Genomic DNA, 16,487 nt, shown 5'->3' with positions numbered 1-16,487 from the left:
CCCGAATCTCATTTTCGTTCTCTAAGTATCAATTGTAACTCTTTTGACCTTCAAATTTGGTTTTCGTATTAAATTGGTCCAATTGATAACGTGTCAGCCAAACTGGACGAAAAAAATAAGATTGAGGGCAGACGTCATCTATTGAACCAACTTGGTACAAACTGCAACGTCCAAACCGCCATCAATTAGATTTTATCTGTCCAATTTGGCTGACAGAAGTTATCAATTGGACCAATTTGGTACGAAAACTAAACCTGAAGATCAAAATAGTTGTAATTGATACTTAGAGGACGAAAATGAGACTCGAATAAAACTAGGAGGACCATTTATATAAATTTTCCTTTTTATTTATCTCTCACGCCGTCCTTCTCCCCTCGGAAACCCTTCACCCCTCTCTCTCTCTCTCTCCAAATCCATACTCCTCCTTCCCTGCCAATACAGCAGTTTCCTATAATGTCGCTCTCCAGGATTTTGTCTCGCTTCCCGAGAATCGTATCGGCTCAGTGCCGGAACTCCTTCGTAATCTCTAGCCGACACCACCCGCTTCCAGTCCCATCCAATCAATTTCACTCACTTGGTGAATCTCACTATAAGGTACCCATTAATCATAATTTTCTATTTCAGTTTTAACACGCGAGGGTTTTGCTTGGGTTTTATGCTTCTGAATGACGAATTTCCAGCGTTTTCCTTTCACATTGAATATATGTGGGTCTTATTGTTAATGAATTTCTTTATAAATTTGGATCTTTTTTCGCGGCTTGAAATCTTAAATATCACGTTGAATTGAGACTTGCGTCCCGATCGTATATGGTAGTATACGTTTGAAAACCTTCTTTTAGGATTTTGGTCCATGATGGCCTTGTTATTGATTTTGACGATTGGATTTCTCTATGAATGGAAAAAGGGGTTCCTTGGATTGGGAATAACCACTAGTGAGAGGGCAAAAATAGGGGGAAGGACACAGGAAAAAGCGATGTCCACATTACATCAATTGATTCGTCATGGCAGAGAAGAAAAACGGCGCACGAACCGTACTCGAGCATTGGATCAATGTCCCCAGAAGGGAGGGGTATGCAAGCGTGTTTCAACGAGAACACCGAAGAAACCTAATTCAGCTCTACGTAAGATAGCCAGAGTAGAGTTGAGCAATAAACAAAAAATATTTGCTTACATCCCAGGCGAAGGTCATAATTTGCAGGAGCATTCTATGGTCTTGATAAGAGGAGGCAGAGTGAAAGATTTGCCAGGTGTGAAATTCCATTGTATTCGAGGAGTCAAGGATTTGCTGGGAATTCCGAATCGAAGAAGAGGCAGATCCAAATATGGTGCGGAAAAACCCAAATAGATATGAACGGAAGATGCCTCTGGAACTTGTTTTTATTTTAGCTCACAACATGGTTTTTCTCGTTCCGTAATTCCGTCAAATGTCAGTGTCATTGTGTGCACAATGTTGGTATCATGTAGTTGTAATGGAATTGGATTCAATTTCATGGTAATCAATGGCTTGGACTCTGAGGCACAATAGCATAGTATGTGTTCTGTTTTTAGAAATCTGAGAGATGATTGCTGAATGTTCAGGTCTTTGTATCGTAAAACTAAGTCAAATTAACTACTAGTATTTATGTTAAAATGTAGCAATGCCAGGGAATAAGGCTTACATATACTATAGGTTAGGGGTGTGCAAAAAAACCCGCGGAGCCAACCCTAAGGGTCTCGGGCGGGGTCGAACATGTGGTTCGGACGGGTGCGAGTTTACTTTCTGTTAAAAATAAGATTTGGGTTCGGGATTCGGGTTGGTGCGTTCCTTACCTATGGGGTCGGACCCGACCCGAAGGTTAAATTCAGTTTTTGGTCGAACCGGACCCGACGTAAAGAATTGGGCTCGCGGACGGTTCTTATCACCTGTGCGGTTTGGTTTTGCGGGCCTAAATATTCTTACCCGACATGGTCGGTTTCGGGTTTCGGGCCAGAACCGACCCGCCCAACCCGTGCACATCCCTACAGTATAGGTTAGAACTTAAATTCTCCTAAATGGAAATCCCTAATAGCATCCACATTTCAGAACTCAAGGCCTCACGGTTTGCAAAGCAAAATTGAACTTCAAGTAAGTTTTACAAAATCTTTTCCTTTGATCTTTGGTGGTTTCACTGGTTTGACGTTCCTTACTCGAATCCATTTTCTCTGTGTCATGTGAAGGCTAGATAGAAAGGTGAAAATATGTACCATATGTGAATTGGCATTTGTCTCGATTTGTGGATAAGTTATCTTTATACGGATTTTTTATGGAGCTGATAAACGTCTCGGAGGAGTCGAGTAAGGTAGTTTTTAAACTTGATTGGAAACATAAATAAGCTTCAAAAATATGCTATTGTTCAAAGCTTTACTTGTTTGTGAGAGAAATTAATCTAATTGTTCAAAGCTTTACTTGTTTGTGAGGGAAATTAACCTAATCAAACTTGTTTCGATCGAGTAGCTTGAATTTTTTAAAAATGTCTTAATAGGAACGAGTGGAGTATTGTTTGTTTAAAAACATCAAAATCTAAGTTTTGATGTATTTATGTAACAAATTCCTCATCTTGAACAATTTCAATTTTTCTGACCCACACCAACATATCCAATGTTCTGGACGCTTCTAACGTCAACTGTCTTACTACTTTGCTAGCAATAACCCGTATTACGCACGGGATGAGATCAAGGATTTAAAAAAATTGCTCGTTACATAATTTAACGGCCAATTCATAACGGTATTTTGGCCTTCCAATACCCTTACGCGCCTGATATACTGGTGGGAGGGAAAATCGCTTACGGATCTCTCCGTTTTCAATTCACGGCTGATACTCACCTTTACAGGTAATTTTCGGCACTTAACAAATTCTTTTCTCTCAAAAATGATTATTAAAAATTCACGACTATGAAAACTGATTCCCGTTACATATCGTTTGATCCTTCCGATACCGTTGCACCTCGACCGTTACCGTTACATGTTCCAATACCATTGCTCGTACTGCAATGCTATCGTAGAACACATGAAGTGGAGAAAAAATTGCACTACCCAAAACTTGAAGAATCAACTTGAAGAATCAAGTTGATCAAAAAAACTTGCTAGTTGCTACTCTCTATACCTTGTCAAACCATGTGTTTCAGAGAATGCAATGGAAGCTTAATGGCATGATTTTGAGACACCTTTGTTTACTTGGGCTAATCGTAAAAAAAAAAAAAAAATAACAATCTTTAATTTGGTGTCTATATTCTTCGATCCCCACTTCTTCCTCTTCATACATGCTGTTTTAGAGAGAGGTTCACTGGGTCTTGGGCTTGAAGCTGAGCTTTGGGGAATAGTCAGAGGACTGGAAATGGTGCAGAACCACGGCATGGAGGCCATAGAGGTGGAGTCAGATTTTTTTTTAATCGGCAAAAGTAAAATTTTATTCAAGAAAGAAAAGGGAATTCAACCAAAAGTTGGAACCGTACAGTCAAAGAGACAAGCTCTGTATAACCTGAGGGGTCCTAAAGTACCTAGATAGAACAATGGAAATCATAAACAACCCGAAAAGCCTAAAAAGCCCAAATACATCAAAAAAGCCTGGCCAAAAGAAATCCAAAGGGAAAATGATGGCCAAAGACGTGTTTTGATAATTAATAACCGTCAAGGATATTTTTAGCATTAATAAATATTCTTAGCTTATCCTTAACGGGTATTAATTATCAAAACATGTCATGCGCCATCATTTTCCCAAATCCAAAACCTACCCTAGCAGAAAGGCCGCCCACCGTTTACAAACAGAACCAGCACCACGGCCAATCAAATCATCCAACATCCACCTATCCACCAACTGGCCACCCCACAGAAGAAATGACCGGAAAGCAGAACCAAAAGAACCTTTCACAGATCCATCACCAAGCTGTTAGGTGAGGTTCGGGCCATCCAACAACGACCGCGGTGGTAGCCAAAATGCCGGCCGCTCCATAGAGAGCTATCCCCTATAGATTTTATGGACATAGGAAGAAAGGTTGTGTATTCACAGGCTTATTCGTGATTGCCGTTTCAATGATCAATGAGTTCCCTGAATGCTCCATCCACAGAGTGCTGATCAAAGAATGCAAAGCCCTCCTAACCACCACGAGTAGCACCCTAAAGCATATCTTTCGGGAGGAAAACTAGGTAGTGGACAAATTGGTCAACATTGAAGTGAACCGGCCAGGAGGACAAAATGGTGTCACAAGTCAACCCGCCAGATGACATCATTTGGCCGCTTTTAGAAACGGATATGCGATACGTTGCTTTCGAGAGATTCGAGTTGTTGTTTTTCTTTCGGGTGTTCCAAAAAAAATACATGCTTGTAAGTAGAATAGTGTAGAGTAGGATACCACATCATTCCCGCAGTGGTCGTCTATGTAACAGGAAAGCGCTAGTTCATCCCGATGTTTGAGTTGTGCAATCGGGTCCAATTGTGATTCAGCTGTAGGGCTTATAAAAAAATAAAAAATTACCCGACCGTCTAGTTGCAAACAAATCATAGCATGCACTGTTGATTAACAAAAATTCACAAAAGTAGTTTGCGCATGCAGTGGTATACCTAGGATTTAGTCAGGGTGGGGGCACAAATTCTTAAGGGAAAAAATTAAGATTAAGTATGATTATGTGAAAAAAAATAAAAAATCTGTCGATGAGCAAAAAACAGGTAATTGAATGAAAGATTAATTTTTCCATACTATCAAAAAATACATACAAAAAGAATACAAAGTCCAATTTTTTATGTATTCACAATTCAACGATTAAGATCAATTATTTTCGATATGGACATTATAATAAAGAAATGGCTAATTATTGTGTCCTCCCGTATTATCATGTGCCATATGTCATGGATACTCTCTACAAAGAGTGCTGCTATAGGGACCGACGGGTTCGGCACTGAAATTGTACCGATGGCCGCGCCAGGCTGTCTCCGGTCATCGGACTGCCGATTCGAGTCGTTCAAAATTTCTAAAAAAAAAATGAGGGGGCCTACCCGAGAATCATCGGCATCCAAAGCATGTAGGGTACTTGATCCAAACACTCTATTTTTTGTGTATACATATATATATATACACATATATACACGAAAATAAGGTGTTTGGATCAAGTACCTACACACCTTGGATGCCGTTGATTCCCGCTTTAGCCCCCTCGTTTTTCTTTTTAAGAATTTTTGGACGGCTCGGATCAGCAGTCCGGTGGCCGGAGACGGCCCGGCGTGGCCGTTGGTACAATTTCGGTGCCGGACCTGTCGGTCCCTATAGGTTTTCCGTCTCTACAAATACGATTCACGTGATGATCTTGTCCCAGTTCCCTTTCTTTTCCCCCAAGCAAAGATTTATCTCTCACGCCGTCTTTTCTCCCCTCCAAAACCCTTCACCTCTCTGTCTCTCTCTCTCCAAACCTATACTTCTCCTTCCCTGCCAATACAGCAGTATCCTATAATGTCGCTCTCCAGGATTTCGTCTCGCTTCCCGAGAATCGTATCGGCTCAGTGCCGGAACTCCATCGTAACCTCTAGCCGACACCGCCCACTTCCAGTCCCATCCAATCAATTTCACTCACTTGGTGAATCTCATTATAAGGTACCCATTAATCGTAATTTTCTAGACCGTGAGTGGGTTTTGCTCAGTTTTAGGCTTCTGTGTGTGTATCATAGTTTTAAATATCGGCCGGTTCGTACCAGGATTTGAAGGGTCCGGTTCGGATATAAGCCGGTATAACGGAGAGACTGAAAATCACAGAGGCGAACCGGCTGGTTTCCGGTATGTATCGGTCTGTACCAGATTTTGTGGACCGGTTCAGCCGATTCGCGGAAAAAGAAAAAGAAAAAAAAACGTTTCGGGAAAAAAAACGTTTTTCAGGAAGGAAAAAAGGAAAAAAAAAAAAAACGTTTCGGAATTTTAGCAAAACGTGGGCTTAACCGCGTGGCCCCCATGCGCGAATAACTTGTGACACGCACCTGGTTAATTGATTTCTGAATCAGTTTTCCAAATTGCTGCTTATTTTCCTGAGCACTCGAGACCTCTTCTTGAGTCCTCATTCACAAACCTACTAAAGTGCAAATTCATTTTAAGTAGATAGAAGTTTTGTAACTTGCTAATGTGGGACTAGAGAAAAGTAAGCCAATGTTGGGAGTAAAAGCTGCAAAAGTATATTTTTCAAGTTTTATACATGTTGCTGATGATTTTTAAAAATTCACGGCCGCGACACCCGATTCCCGCGACGTATCATCGATACGTCCCGATACCGATATACCGCGATTTAAAACTATGGTGTGTATGAGGAACTCAATGACGAATTTTCGGTGTTTTCCTTTCACATTAAATATATGTGGATCTTTTTCGCGTCTTGAAATATTGGATACAAAGTCTGCACCTTGTTTAGTTGAGTTGTATAGGTTTGCATATTTTTTCATTGGTCGTGGTTGTCGGTATTGAGATTAAGAAATCACTAAAGACAAAAAAAAAAAAAGAAAGTAAACCACAAATTATGATGAAGTAAAAAATTTTGGAGATGGATTTTTCGAGATGAGAAAAGAGCAAAGCGCGGTCTGCTCTATCGACTGGTTTTAGTAGGGAGCAGTACTTCAATACCCACTCACGGCCGGTCTTCTGGATTTTTTTTGTTGCCTGTTAAATGTGATTCTAATCTTTGTACCACTGAAATCTTAAATATCACGTTGAATTGAGACTTGCGTCCCGATTGTAAATAAGTATATGTTTGAAAACCTTCTTTTATTTGTTTTTCGTTTGAGCTCACGATTTGGTTTTTCTCGTCCCGTAATTCCGTCAAATGTCAGTGTCATTGTGCACAATGTTGGTATCATATATCTGAACAACGTTGAGAGTGTTTATGCTAGTGCTTAACTTATGCAGCATAATTTTTTGATTTCGTTAATGAAATTGGATTCAATTTCTTAATCACTAGCGTAAACACTGGAATTGGATTCAATTTCATGGTAATCAATGGGGCTTAGACTCTGAGGCACAATAGCATATATTTGTTTTGTTTTTTTTGAAATCCAGGAGATGATTGCTGAATGTTTTCACGTCTTTGTATTGTAAAACTAAGTCAAATTAAGTATTTATGTTCACGTCTTTGCTTAACGGCGTGTAAAGTCTCGCCTGCGTGGTGGTTGGCGGTAGCTGGTGTGGCGCCGACAGGTTTAGGATTTGTAGCTGTTAGGATTTTGGACTTTCATTGTTTGGGCTTGTCCCGTTATCTGGGCTTTTCTATGCTTTTAGGCCAACAGGTGTGAGTTTTGTCCCAATAGGTGTTCCCATGTTTGGTTTTTTGCTAAACTTGGGGTTTCGATCTCGGATGGACAGGATTATTCTTATCTTGTTTACTCGATTGGGTTTCGGGTTAGGAATTTTCCTTGATCCTATTAATCTTTGTAACAATTTTTAAAATTTATTTGAGAAGGTGCTATTTCGTGACTTTCGTCGTCCCCCATTCACTACTGCTGAGATAGAAAGATTGCGGCTTCATAGTTTTGTCCTAAATATTGTGTCAAGGCTCGGTTGATGAACTCTCATTTTAGTGTAAGATTTCATGTCGTCGCTCGAAGTGATTGAACATAGGTCCATTCATGGCCGGGCTATGAAGTTCAATGCAAAAACTAATGCTTCCCTTACTGTTGTAGTCTCACACTATTTCATGGCCGGGCTATGAAGTTCAATGCAAACATGAGAGAGAGCACCATGTGGTGTGGTGATACAAAAAATTGGCTCCTACCCCATCAGGTTGCAACATGCTGCTGCCTTTTTGCGTCACAACTGCATGGGTTATCTAAATGCATATTCCTATTTTGTTCCAGGTGGTTGGTGGCCAAGGTTCTCTATTCCATCACTCATTGCCGAATGCATATGCATTTCAACGGTTTGGATTCTCGTCAGTACCGTCTCCTAAAAATCCCAAAAAGGTGAAATCCCCGCCAGGCGATGGAGGGAGTACAGTAGAAAACAGTGGTGCCACGGCGAAAGCAAGTGGAGATGCTGAAGCTCCTCGGCAAAGAGAGGCGCCCGTTTATGAAGGTATGAAAGTTACTGGTCAGAAAGAGGATTCAAGTTGTGTTAGAAAATATATTTACTTTTTGTGATGAATCCAACAATCCGAATGCAATACCAATGAGAACGATGCAGTGATCAAAACGATCGAGTGTGGCAATCTAAGATGCCATTGAGGCATCCTTTGAGACAAGATCGAATACCCTAACTCGACCAGAAAATTTTCACTACGTGTTTTTCATCGTCATAATACCGGGAAATTAAGTAGACTTTCTCTTTAGAGATACATCTGTTATAAGTATTTTCTCTCTTTTTTTTGCAAATAAAACCTTAGATTATGTTAATTTCTGATGAGTATGAATTAGTGCAGCTCCTATTCAGGACCAAAGTAAGCAAGAAAACAACACAGCACCTTTAGTGACTGCTAGTTCAAGATGGAATCCGACGCCGGAGCAATTACAAGCGCTAGAGGATATGTATGAAGGCGGAACACGCACCCCGACGGCTGACCAAATCAAACTAATAGCTGGAGAGCTTCGTCAGTTCGGTAAAATCGATGGGAAGAACGTGTTCTACTGGTTTCAGAATCATAGAGCTAGAGGACGCCAAAAACGCCGCCGCGAGCATAGGGAAAGTCTTGAAAGTGAAGTACCAGGTTCGTGATTTTACCAATTTTCGGTGTAGTATTAGATAGCCTCTAAACCCCTTGTGGACTAACTCAATTATTAACTTTTCCTATTAACCCGCTGATGTATACAATATTGAAAAAATATATATATTTCAATAGGAAAATTTGGAAGAAAACAAGTGCTGTAACTCATCATATAGCACTAAATGACTAAACATAATTGTAAAAGTGATTCATGAAATTCATGGGAAAACCATTTCCATAGACATGTGGCATTCAAAATGTTGAATAATACTATATATAACGTGCACTCGATTAATCATGGCAAAAGAGAATGGTATGGTGGATGAAGTGGTTAAGAGTGAAACATAGGGAGGTCATCTGTAAAATGGCCAAACCATAGAGAGGTATTCTACATTTTGTCCTAGAATTTATATGGTGGTTTGTGCATACGATTCCAACCATATAATTAGAACTCAAACAAAAGCAAATACAAATCTCTTAAGATTATTAGGAAAAAAGCTTACTTTTGTGATGAACCAAAAATATGAATGCAATAAAATTAGAATGTAAAACCTGGAACTCGATGAAAACAACATATTTATCAAGGCACTCTATACTTAAGACAGATTTCACCTCTGCTACGGTGCTCTTACGGTCTACATTGGACGTCTGTCTCCCACCCCTAGCTACTTGAACAGAATTCCTCCAAAGCAGCATTACAATTGGAGGACTTGACGAACCAAATTTGTGTTTGCAGTCTCTCAAATAAAAAGATTCAAATTGAAGGGAAAATCGCCACACAAAATGAATGAGGAGCATGATATATATAGACTAACTTGTGAGCCTAGGGATAATCACCATGGAAAGGGACACGTACGCTTCTCATAATGTGTCAATGAAAAGACACGACTCCATATCAAATCAATTTTTATTCACACTTAAAATAAAATATTATATTCTAATAATATTTTCCAACAGGTTCATATTTAAATTCTCTCTATAACTCGTCCGAATATGTTGAAACGAGGAGATCAGGTGCTAAACGAATTGCATTTTTTTATTCAGATTCGTCGAAGGAGTTGACCATGGAGGATCTAGTGAAACTTGTGACAGAGAAAGTAGAACCTCTAAGGGGGAAGCATAAAGAGATTGAACAAATGCAAGACAAAGTTCTACGCACTTGTGCAGATATGGTGAAATTTGTGACACAGAAGGAAGTACTTTTAAAGGTGAAGCATAAAGACATTGAAAAAATGCAAGGCAAAGTTCTACGCACTTGTGCAGATATGGTGAATGTGGCAGAAAAGGCAAGAGATGATGCAGAGCTCGCAGTAATCATGTCTAGTCTTGCAACTCTGGGTTTTATTATTATTAGTTTAACAGCCCTGGTTTTTTGTCAGTAAAAATTTCGTTAAATATTTGAATTACTTATTTTCTTTTGAGTGGCTATATGATTTCTTGTTAATTTTCGTCATAGTTAGATTTTGGTCATTGGTTAACTCTCGACTAGAAACCCTACTTGACCAATTTAGTTAGTTTCCAACCGACTACTTGGAGGAACCGAGCAACCAAACTCACCCAGTTACTAGTTGAATCTTTTGAACATTTTGAACCTTTTGCCTTTATCCATTGGTCAATAGAAGTTAGGGTAACTTTTGTCCATTGGTTAATAACCTTTTCAGTATTATATTTTGTTTAAAGTACATATAGGACATGTAGTCTTTTAAGAAATCTTATTTTAAGTATAAAAGTACCTTACTCTTTTGTCCATTGGTTATTAATCGCAAGGGGAATTATTACTCATTGGGTAATAGCCTTAATCTTCCAACAAGTACAAGGCTTTGTTTTAAATAATCAAAGATTTGGATTCCCATGTACTTTATGCATTAAAATATTGTGGTGTATCTAAACCCTAGATTTTCCAAAGTACTTTATTGAATAAAATAGTACTTGTACTTTATTATTATTTTAATGAAGAAATCTTAAGTCATATATTTTAATACCTATGTATATATAGGCATGTGTATATATGCATATTATATATAGGCCTAAATCTCCCTAGTGTACTCAATTTATTTGTTTAATGGGGCATGTGCCTAATTAGATTTCTTTAATGGGGTATTTGGATTGAAAATCTTATACTTTTGTACTTTTATGTTATTATATGTGTGTGTGTGTGTGTATATATATATATATATATATATATATATACATATATATAGAAAGAGAGAGAGAGAGAGTGAGCCGAGAGGGAGAGAGAGAGAGAGAGGAAGGAGGAAAGAGAGAGGAAGATTGATTGTACCTTCCATGATCTTTCTTCATCTTTTCAAATTCTTGGGTAAATATTCTTCCTAGCCTAAATCTATCTCTCCATTGTACTTCTATTATTGTTTAAAACTAAATCTTGTACCATTGTCTCCTTTCCTTCCAACAAATCTTCCAAATCCAATCCAAGGTACACAATCTAGCCATCCAAGCCTAAGATCTTATTTGGGTTTTATAGCCTTATGCCTAAAGATTTGGATTTGACAAAGCATGGCATGCTTTGATGTGAGTTGATGGAGCAAATCCATAGGAGATATAGAGAGAGAGAGAGGGCCGGCCTTGTGAGAGGAGAGGGAGCCAAGAGTTTTGCCTATAAATAGCAAGCCATTCCAAGCATTTAACTCACACCTTTCCATTCTTCAACTTCTCTCTCTAGAAATCCTTTGTTCTTGCTTTGTTCTTCTTGTTCTTGAGTTCTTCTTGTGTTCTTCAAGAAACTCATCCAAAGCCGCCACTAGACCGCCACTCGACCACCCTCCGATCCAAAAAGCTTAAGTAGTTTAGTCAAGATTAGGTTTCGAGAGAGACCTTTCTCTTTCGAAGCTACCGGAAGCCTACTGTAGGAAGTTACTCCGTCCGACCAACGACTAGTTTCCGTAGCCGACCAACTGCCAAGAAGAACGGTAGATTCTCCCTATCTACTACTCCTAATTATATGTAGTGCATCCTTACTTACTTATCTCGAAGTATTTGTATTTTTGATATTTAAGATGGTTATGAGTATGCATATACGAGTTGCTTGTATTACTTGTGGTGTAATAAAGCATAAGTGATTTCACTCCAAGGGCGTCCGTACATGTGGCGTTATGCTATAAGTAGTATTGAGTTGGATGGTCTTGTTAGAATGTTTCATGCTTACTTTTGTCCTACCGCGGAGTCTATGCATGTAACGAGACACGAGAACCGAGAAAGTAGAAACATGACACCTAGAGTATGGATAATGATGAGTTGTGTTTTGAAACCGCAATGTGGCCGGACTTGGTAGCCCATTGTGTATATGGAAATCCGCGATGAGGCCGGACTTGGTAGCCCATCATGTGGATTGTGAAAACCGCAACGTGACCGGACTTGGTAGCCCATTGTGTGTATGAAAACTCGTAATGTAGCCAGACTTGGTAGCCCATTGTGTGGATTGTGAAAACCACAATGTGGCCGGACTTGGTAGCCCATTGTGAAGATTGCCAATGCGGCCGGACGTGGTAGCTTCATTGGTAATGTGGCTTGGTTATCCGCAGAGAGGAGCCAATGCAAGTTTTGTGTGCCAATGGGAACCCGGCGCGGCGGAACCATTATGAGGATACTCGGGAACCCGGCGCTGTGGAACCGAGGTTGGGTGTGTTAAACAAATGATTTTGGGAAATGTTGATTTGTATATGAAAATGGAGACACGGTCTACGATGAGTTGCGTAGGAGAAACTCAGAAAATCTTGGACACCAACGATAGTTGATTAACGAATATGGATGTGTCATTGTTTAGCTGTGTATACGTGTATCATGTGGAAATTCATGATTGTATAACATGTTGTTTGTAAGTTATGGGTTAGCGGGTATGAAATTTTTTTCTATTGAGCTTTCGTAGCTCATGGTGTTACCTTTGGTGACCCTGACATATTATATCGGTGGCGACGCTGGTATAATGTGTCAGATTTTGTAGATGATCAAGGTGAGCAATACACCTTGAAGGCCTTTGGAGCAGAGGAGCTTGCCAGAATGGAGGAGCAAGCGGAGCAGTAGTTAGGAACCCTAGCTATCTCCCTTGTTGAATAAATGTACTATTTACTTATGATGTATTTATGATGTAATAATGAGCCAGACTCTCTTTATTATGTAATAAATGCCTCATTAACGTACCCAAAATTCGGGGCGTTACAATTAGCCACATGAATGTCCTTAGTAAAATTCTTTTCATATCTCCTATTTTCGCGACATGTTTTTATCGATTATTGAATCGTCTTGGCAAAAGGAATCTAAAAAGTGAAAAATTATTATCGAAATCCAAATTCTTTTGAATAAAAACGAAAAAATTGATTTATTGACTTATTTTTGTCTTTATTAAAAAAAAAATTGGTTTCGATCTTAACTTTTTACTTTTTAGATTCTCCTAGTCATGATAAAACAATAATCCAAAAAAATGAGCCGTTTTTTTATTAGGCCAAAATAGTTAGAAGTTGAGAAAAATGTAACTCAAACTTGAAGAATCTAATTTTATCGAGTATAAACTTGCTAGTTGCTCTCCATACCTTGTCAAACCATGCATGTGCCAGCTGAGAATGCAATGAAAGCTTAATGGCATGATTTTGACACACCTTTGTTTACTTGGGCTAATCGTTAAAAAAAAAAAAAAAACAATCTTTAATTTGGTGTCTATATATATTCTTCGCTCGATCCCCACGCACTTCTTCCTCTTCATAGATGCATGCTTGAAACTAGTATAGTGTAGAGTAGAGTACAGTAAGATACCACATCATCCCTCGGTGATCGTCTCGGTAACAGGAAATAAGGTTGCCCGGACGGCCAGTTGCAAACAAATCATACTCCTTCCGTCCCTTTTTAAATGTCCTATTTCGTAACTCCAACTTATTAAAAAAACATCATCATTATACATTTCACATCAACTTTTTCCTCCACTTTTCCTATTTACCCATCATCATTACACTTTTTATTCACTAACTTTTCAAAATGGAATATACTTTTATGGACAAAATAGACAATGTACCAACTTTTACCCACTAACTTTACCAAATGGACACTTATTAAGGGACAGCCCAAAATGAAATACTGAACTATAATAAAGGGACGGAGGGAGTAGTAATTATTCTTCGATCCCCATGCACTTCTTCCTCTTCTTTCTTTTCTGTTCCTTTCCTCAAAATCAAACAAAGCACAAAAATAGAGTAATAGCTCCTTTGGAAGGCGAGGGAGAATGAGTTAAAGAAAATAAAATACTTTATCATCAAATCTCACCATTTTTTGTGAGACGGGATTAGAAAGGGGAAGAGCCAATTGAAACATTTTATTTCTGTAAATATTTTTAATTTCTCACCTAAATACTCCATCCAAATAAGTGATTTAGCTAAAATCAAAACTTGTTCTTTATTCTTCACTACCGATAGTGAGAATAAATACCCACAACTAATCCAATGTTTTCATATTCTTTACGGCTAAGCTAATTTTAGGGTGAGAGATGTTATTAGCTAATACCCTTTGGAGGGGGATAAGCTCTCTCCCTCGTCCCTTCTCCCGGCCCCTTCCTTCTTCCACCAACGAACACATTTCTCCTTCTCTCCTCCATCCCTTATCCCCATTCCTCCCTTATCCTTCCAACAAACAAGCCCATGGTCATATGCATGCAAGAGTAATGAAGCAACAATAGAGCCGTCCTTGCATTTCTTGTCTTTATTCAATTTTTAATCAGCAAACCACTTTCCAACTCTAATAATTATCGAAATAAAAATCATGTTTATAATATTAAGAGATATCCAAAAACGCCAACAGTTCATTTATGTAGCAAATCAAATATCTAACGATTTGCTTCGAGGATTATTGAACAAGTTCTTATTTCCAAGAAGTAATTGTTTGCTCAAGGCCCAGCATACTGCATATTTCGTCCCTTGTTTCAATTCCCCCCAATCTTGAACAATTACAAATTTGGTCAATTCAAAGAATCAACCTCACTCTCTTCAACACTTTCCTAGCTACCTCAGCATTATGCATGCATTACGAGACTACTCAACCATTAACGTACCGACAAATTATACGGTATGGACAGTATTGTTTACCTTGGATGATTTAAAAACAAAAGGTAACTCATGTTGTGTGGTGACAGATGACAATATTTATTCATGGAGAGCATCCATGACGATTACAAGTACCCAATATTTAGCTATTTTTTCCCTTGAGTTTCTGTAGGAAAATAGTACGAAAAACAATAAACGATTTTACTAATTTCTGAAAATTACAACATGAACATGAATCACAAAATTACAGATTATGAAATGTAGATATAAACTGTAAAAGAGTATTAGCAATTCCAAACCGAGACCCGTTTTGTTCAACGGTGCCCTTAAGACAAATTCGCCGCCTCACCGGTGCTGGAGGTTGTGTCGGTGTTCGTCTCTCAGAGTTGACTCGGTTACCACTCAGCCGCCAGAGCACTGCCATAGACTGCCCGTCGAACTAACTTGTGTCTGTACTCTCTTTCTCAAAAAGAACAATTGTATTGCAGAAGAAGTAGTAGAGATGCTTTGGATTGTTTTCGGTGTGTTGAAACCAAAGGTAGAGGTCCCCTCATATAGCTGAAGGAGGAGCCTCTACCATCAATACGACAATGAATTCGAATATTCATGGAGGAGCCAATAATCAATAGCGGAATTGATTTCGCAATTCAATTCTGAAATAAAACTGATAAAGTTATTATTTCCGAAATTGAATACACAATCATGGGTAATAACTCTGGATAATCAACCCAGCTTTGACCATTCAACCGTGCACTGTTGTCGGTCCGAAACCCACTTTGAGAGACAATTTCTCATTCATCTCTCAATGAAATTTGTTCATTCTTTCACTGATTTAAACTCCTTAATAAGGAGTATCTAAAACCCACTTGGGCCCACCTCGCGCGGTGTGGATCCCACCAAATTCTCTTTGATTCAAATTCCATTTTTCCAACAGTTTCTGCTCCCCTCCAACCATGCACACCTCTCTCTCTCTCTCTCTCTCTCTCTCTCTCTCTCTCTCCCCAAATCTATACTTCTCCTTCCCTGCCAATACAGCAATTTCCTACAATGTTGCTCCCCAGGATTTCGTCTCGCTTCTCGAGAATCTTATTGGCTCAGTGCAGGAACTCCTTCGAAATCTCCAGCCGTCACCACCCGCTTCCAGTTCCATCCAATCAATTTCACTCACTTGGTAAATCTCGTCATAAGGTACTACACCATTAATCAGAATTTCGTATTTCAGTTTTAACGCAGGTGAGGGTTTTGCTAAGCTTTTAGGCTTCAATCTGTATCTTTTTGGTACTGAGGTGTATGAGGACCTCAATGACCAAGTTTCGATTTTGCGGTGTTTTCCTTTCTCGTGAAATGTGGGTCTTTATCTGGTTGATTATTTCTTTATAAAGTTGGATCTTTTTTTAGCTTGGATACAGTGGTGCCATGGCGAAAGTAAGTGGAGATACTGAAGCTCCTGAGAAAAGAGAGGCGCTCGTTTCTAAAGGTATGACAGTTACTGGTCAGAAAGAGAATTCAAATTCCGTTAGAGAATATGTTTCTTTTATATGATGAATCCTATAATATGAATGCAACAAAATCATAATGCAGGAAGATCATCTGCAAAATGACGAAACCATAGGGAGGTATTCTGCATTTTGCCGTAGAATTTATATGGTGGTTTCGTGCATACGATTCCAACCGTATAATTAGACTCACACAAAAAGTAAATACAAACCTGTCTTAAGAATTGTTAGAAGAAAAAAAAAAGTTTACTTTTGTGATGAACCAATAAT

General features: G+C 38.9%; 2 protein-coding genes across 2 annotated transcripts; both read left to right on the top strand.

Annotated features, from left to right (window-relative positions):
- The first annotated feature begins 364 nt into the window (after window positions 1-364).
- Window positions 365-1,571, top strand: LOC131322786 (small ribosomal subunit protein uS12m). The gene is made up of 2 exons (XM_058354249.1): window positions 365-594; window positions 905-1,571. The coding sequence occupies exons 1-2, from the start codon at window positions 454-456 to the stop codon at window positions 1,343-1,345; spliced, it is 582 nt and encodes a 193-aa protein (XP_058210232.1). The 5' UTR covers window positions 365-453; the 3' UTR covers window positions 1,346-1,571.
- Window positions 1,572-5,361: 3,790 nt separating this feature from the next.
- Window positions 5,362-16,064, top strand: LOC131322605 (uncharacterized). Its single transcript, XM_058353979.1, has 6 exons — window positions 5,362-5,601; window positions 7,839-8,055; window positions 8,399-8,683; window positions 9,725-10,047; window positions 15,783-15,892; window positions 15,944-16,064. The coding sequence occupies exons 1-6, from the start codon at window positions 5,461-5,463 to the stop codon at window positions 16,062-16,064; spliced, it is 1,197 nt and encodes a 398-aa protein (XP_058209962.1). The 5' UTR covers window positions 5,362-5,460.
- Window positions 16,065-16,487: the final 423 nt, after the last annotated feature.

This window comes from Rhododendron vialii, chromosome 4a, assembly GCF_030253575.1.
Source record: "Rhododendron vialii isolate Sample 1 chromosome 4a, ASM3025357v1".
NCBI classification, from domain to species: domain Eukaryota; kingdom Viridiplantae; phylum Streptophyta; class Magnoliopsida; order Ericales; family Ericaceae; genus Rhododendron; species Rhododendron vialii.
The sequence above is the reverse complement of the archived record's forward strand: the minus strand, read 5'-3'. Positions and strand labels throughout refer to the sequence as shown.

Coding starts and splice junctions, on each gene's coding strand:
- LOC131322786 (XM_058354249.1), top strand. CDS start 454: ATGTCGCTCTCCAGGATTTTGTCTCGCTTCCCGAGAATCGTATCGGCT. Junction 595..904: donor TTGGTGAATCTCACTATAAG/GTACCCATTAAT, acceptor GAATGGAAAAAG/GGGTTCCTTGGATTGGGAAT.
- LOC131322605 (XM_058353979.1), top strand. CDS start 5,461: ATGTCGCTCTCCAGGATTTCGTCTCGCTTCCCGAGAATCGTATCGGCT. Junction 10,048..15,782: donor TTATTAGTTTAACAGCCCTG/GTTTTTTGTCAG, acceptor GTTGCTCCCCAG/GATTTCGTCTCGCTTCTCGA. Junction 15,893..15,943: donor CAATCAATTTCACTCACTTG/GTAAATCTCGTC, acceptor TTCGTATTTCAG/TTTTAACGCAGGTGAGGGTT.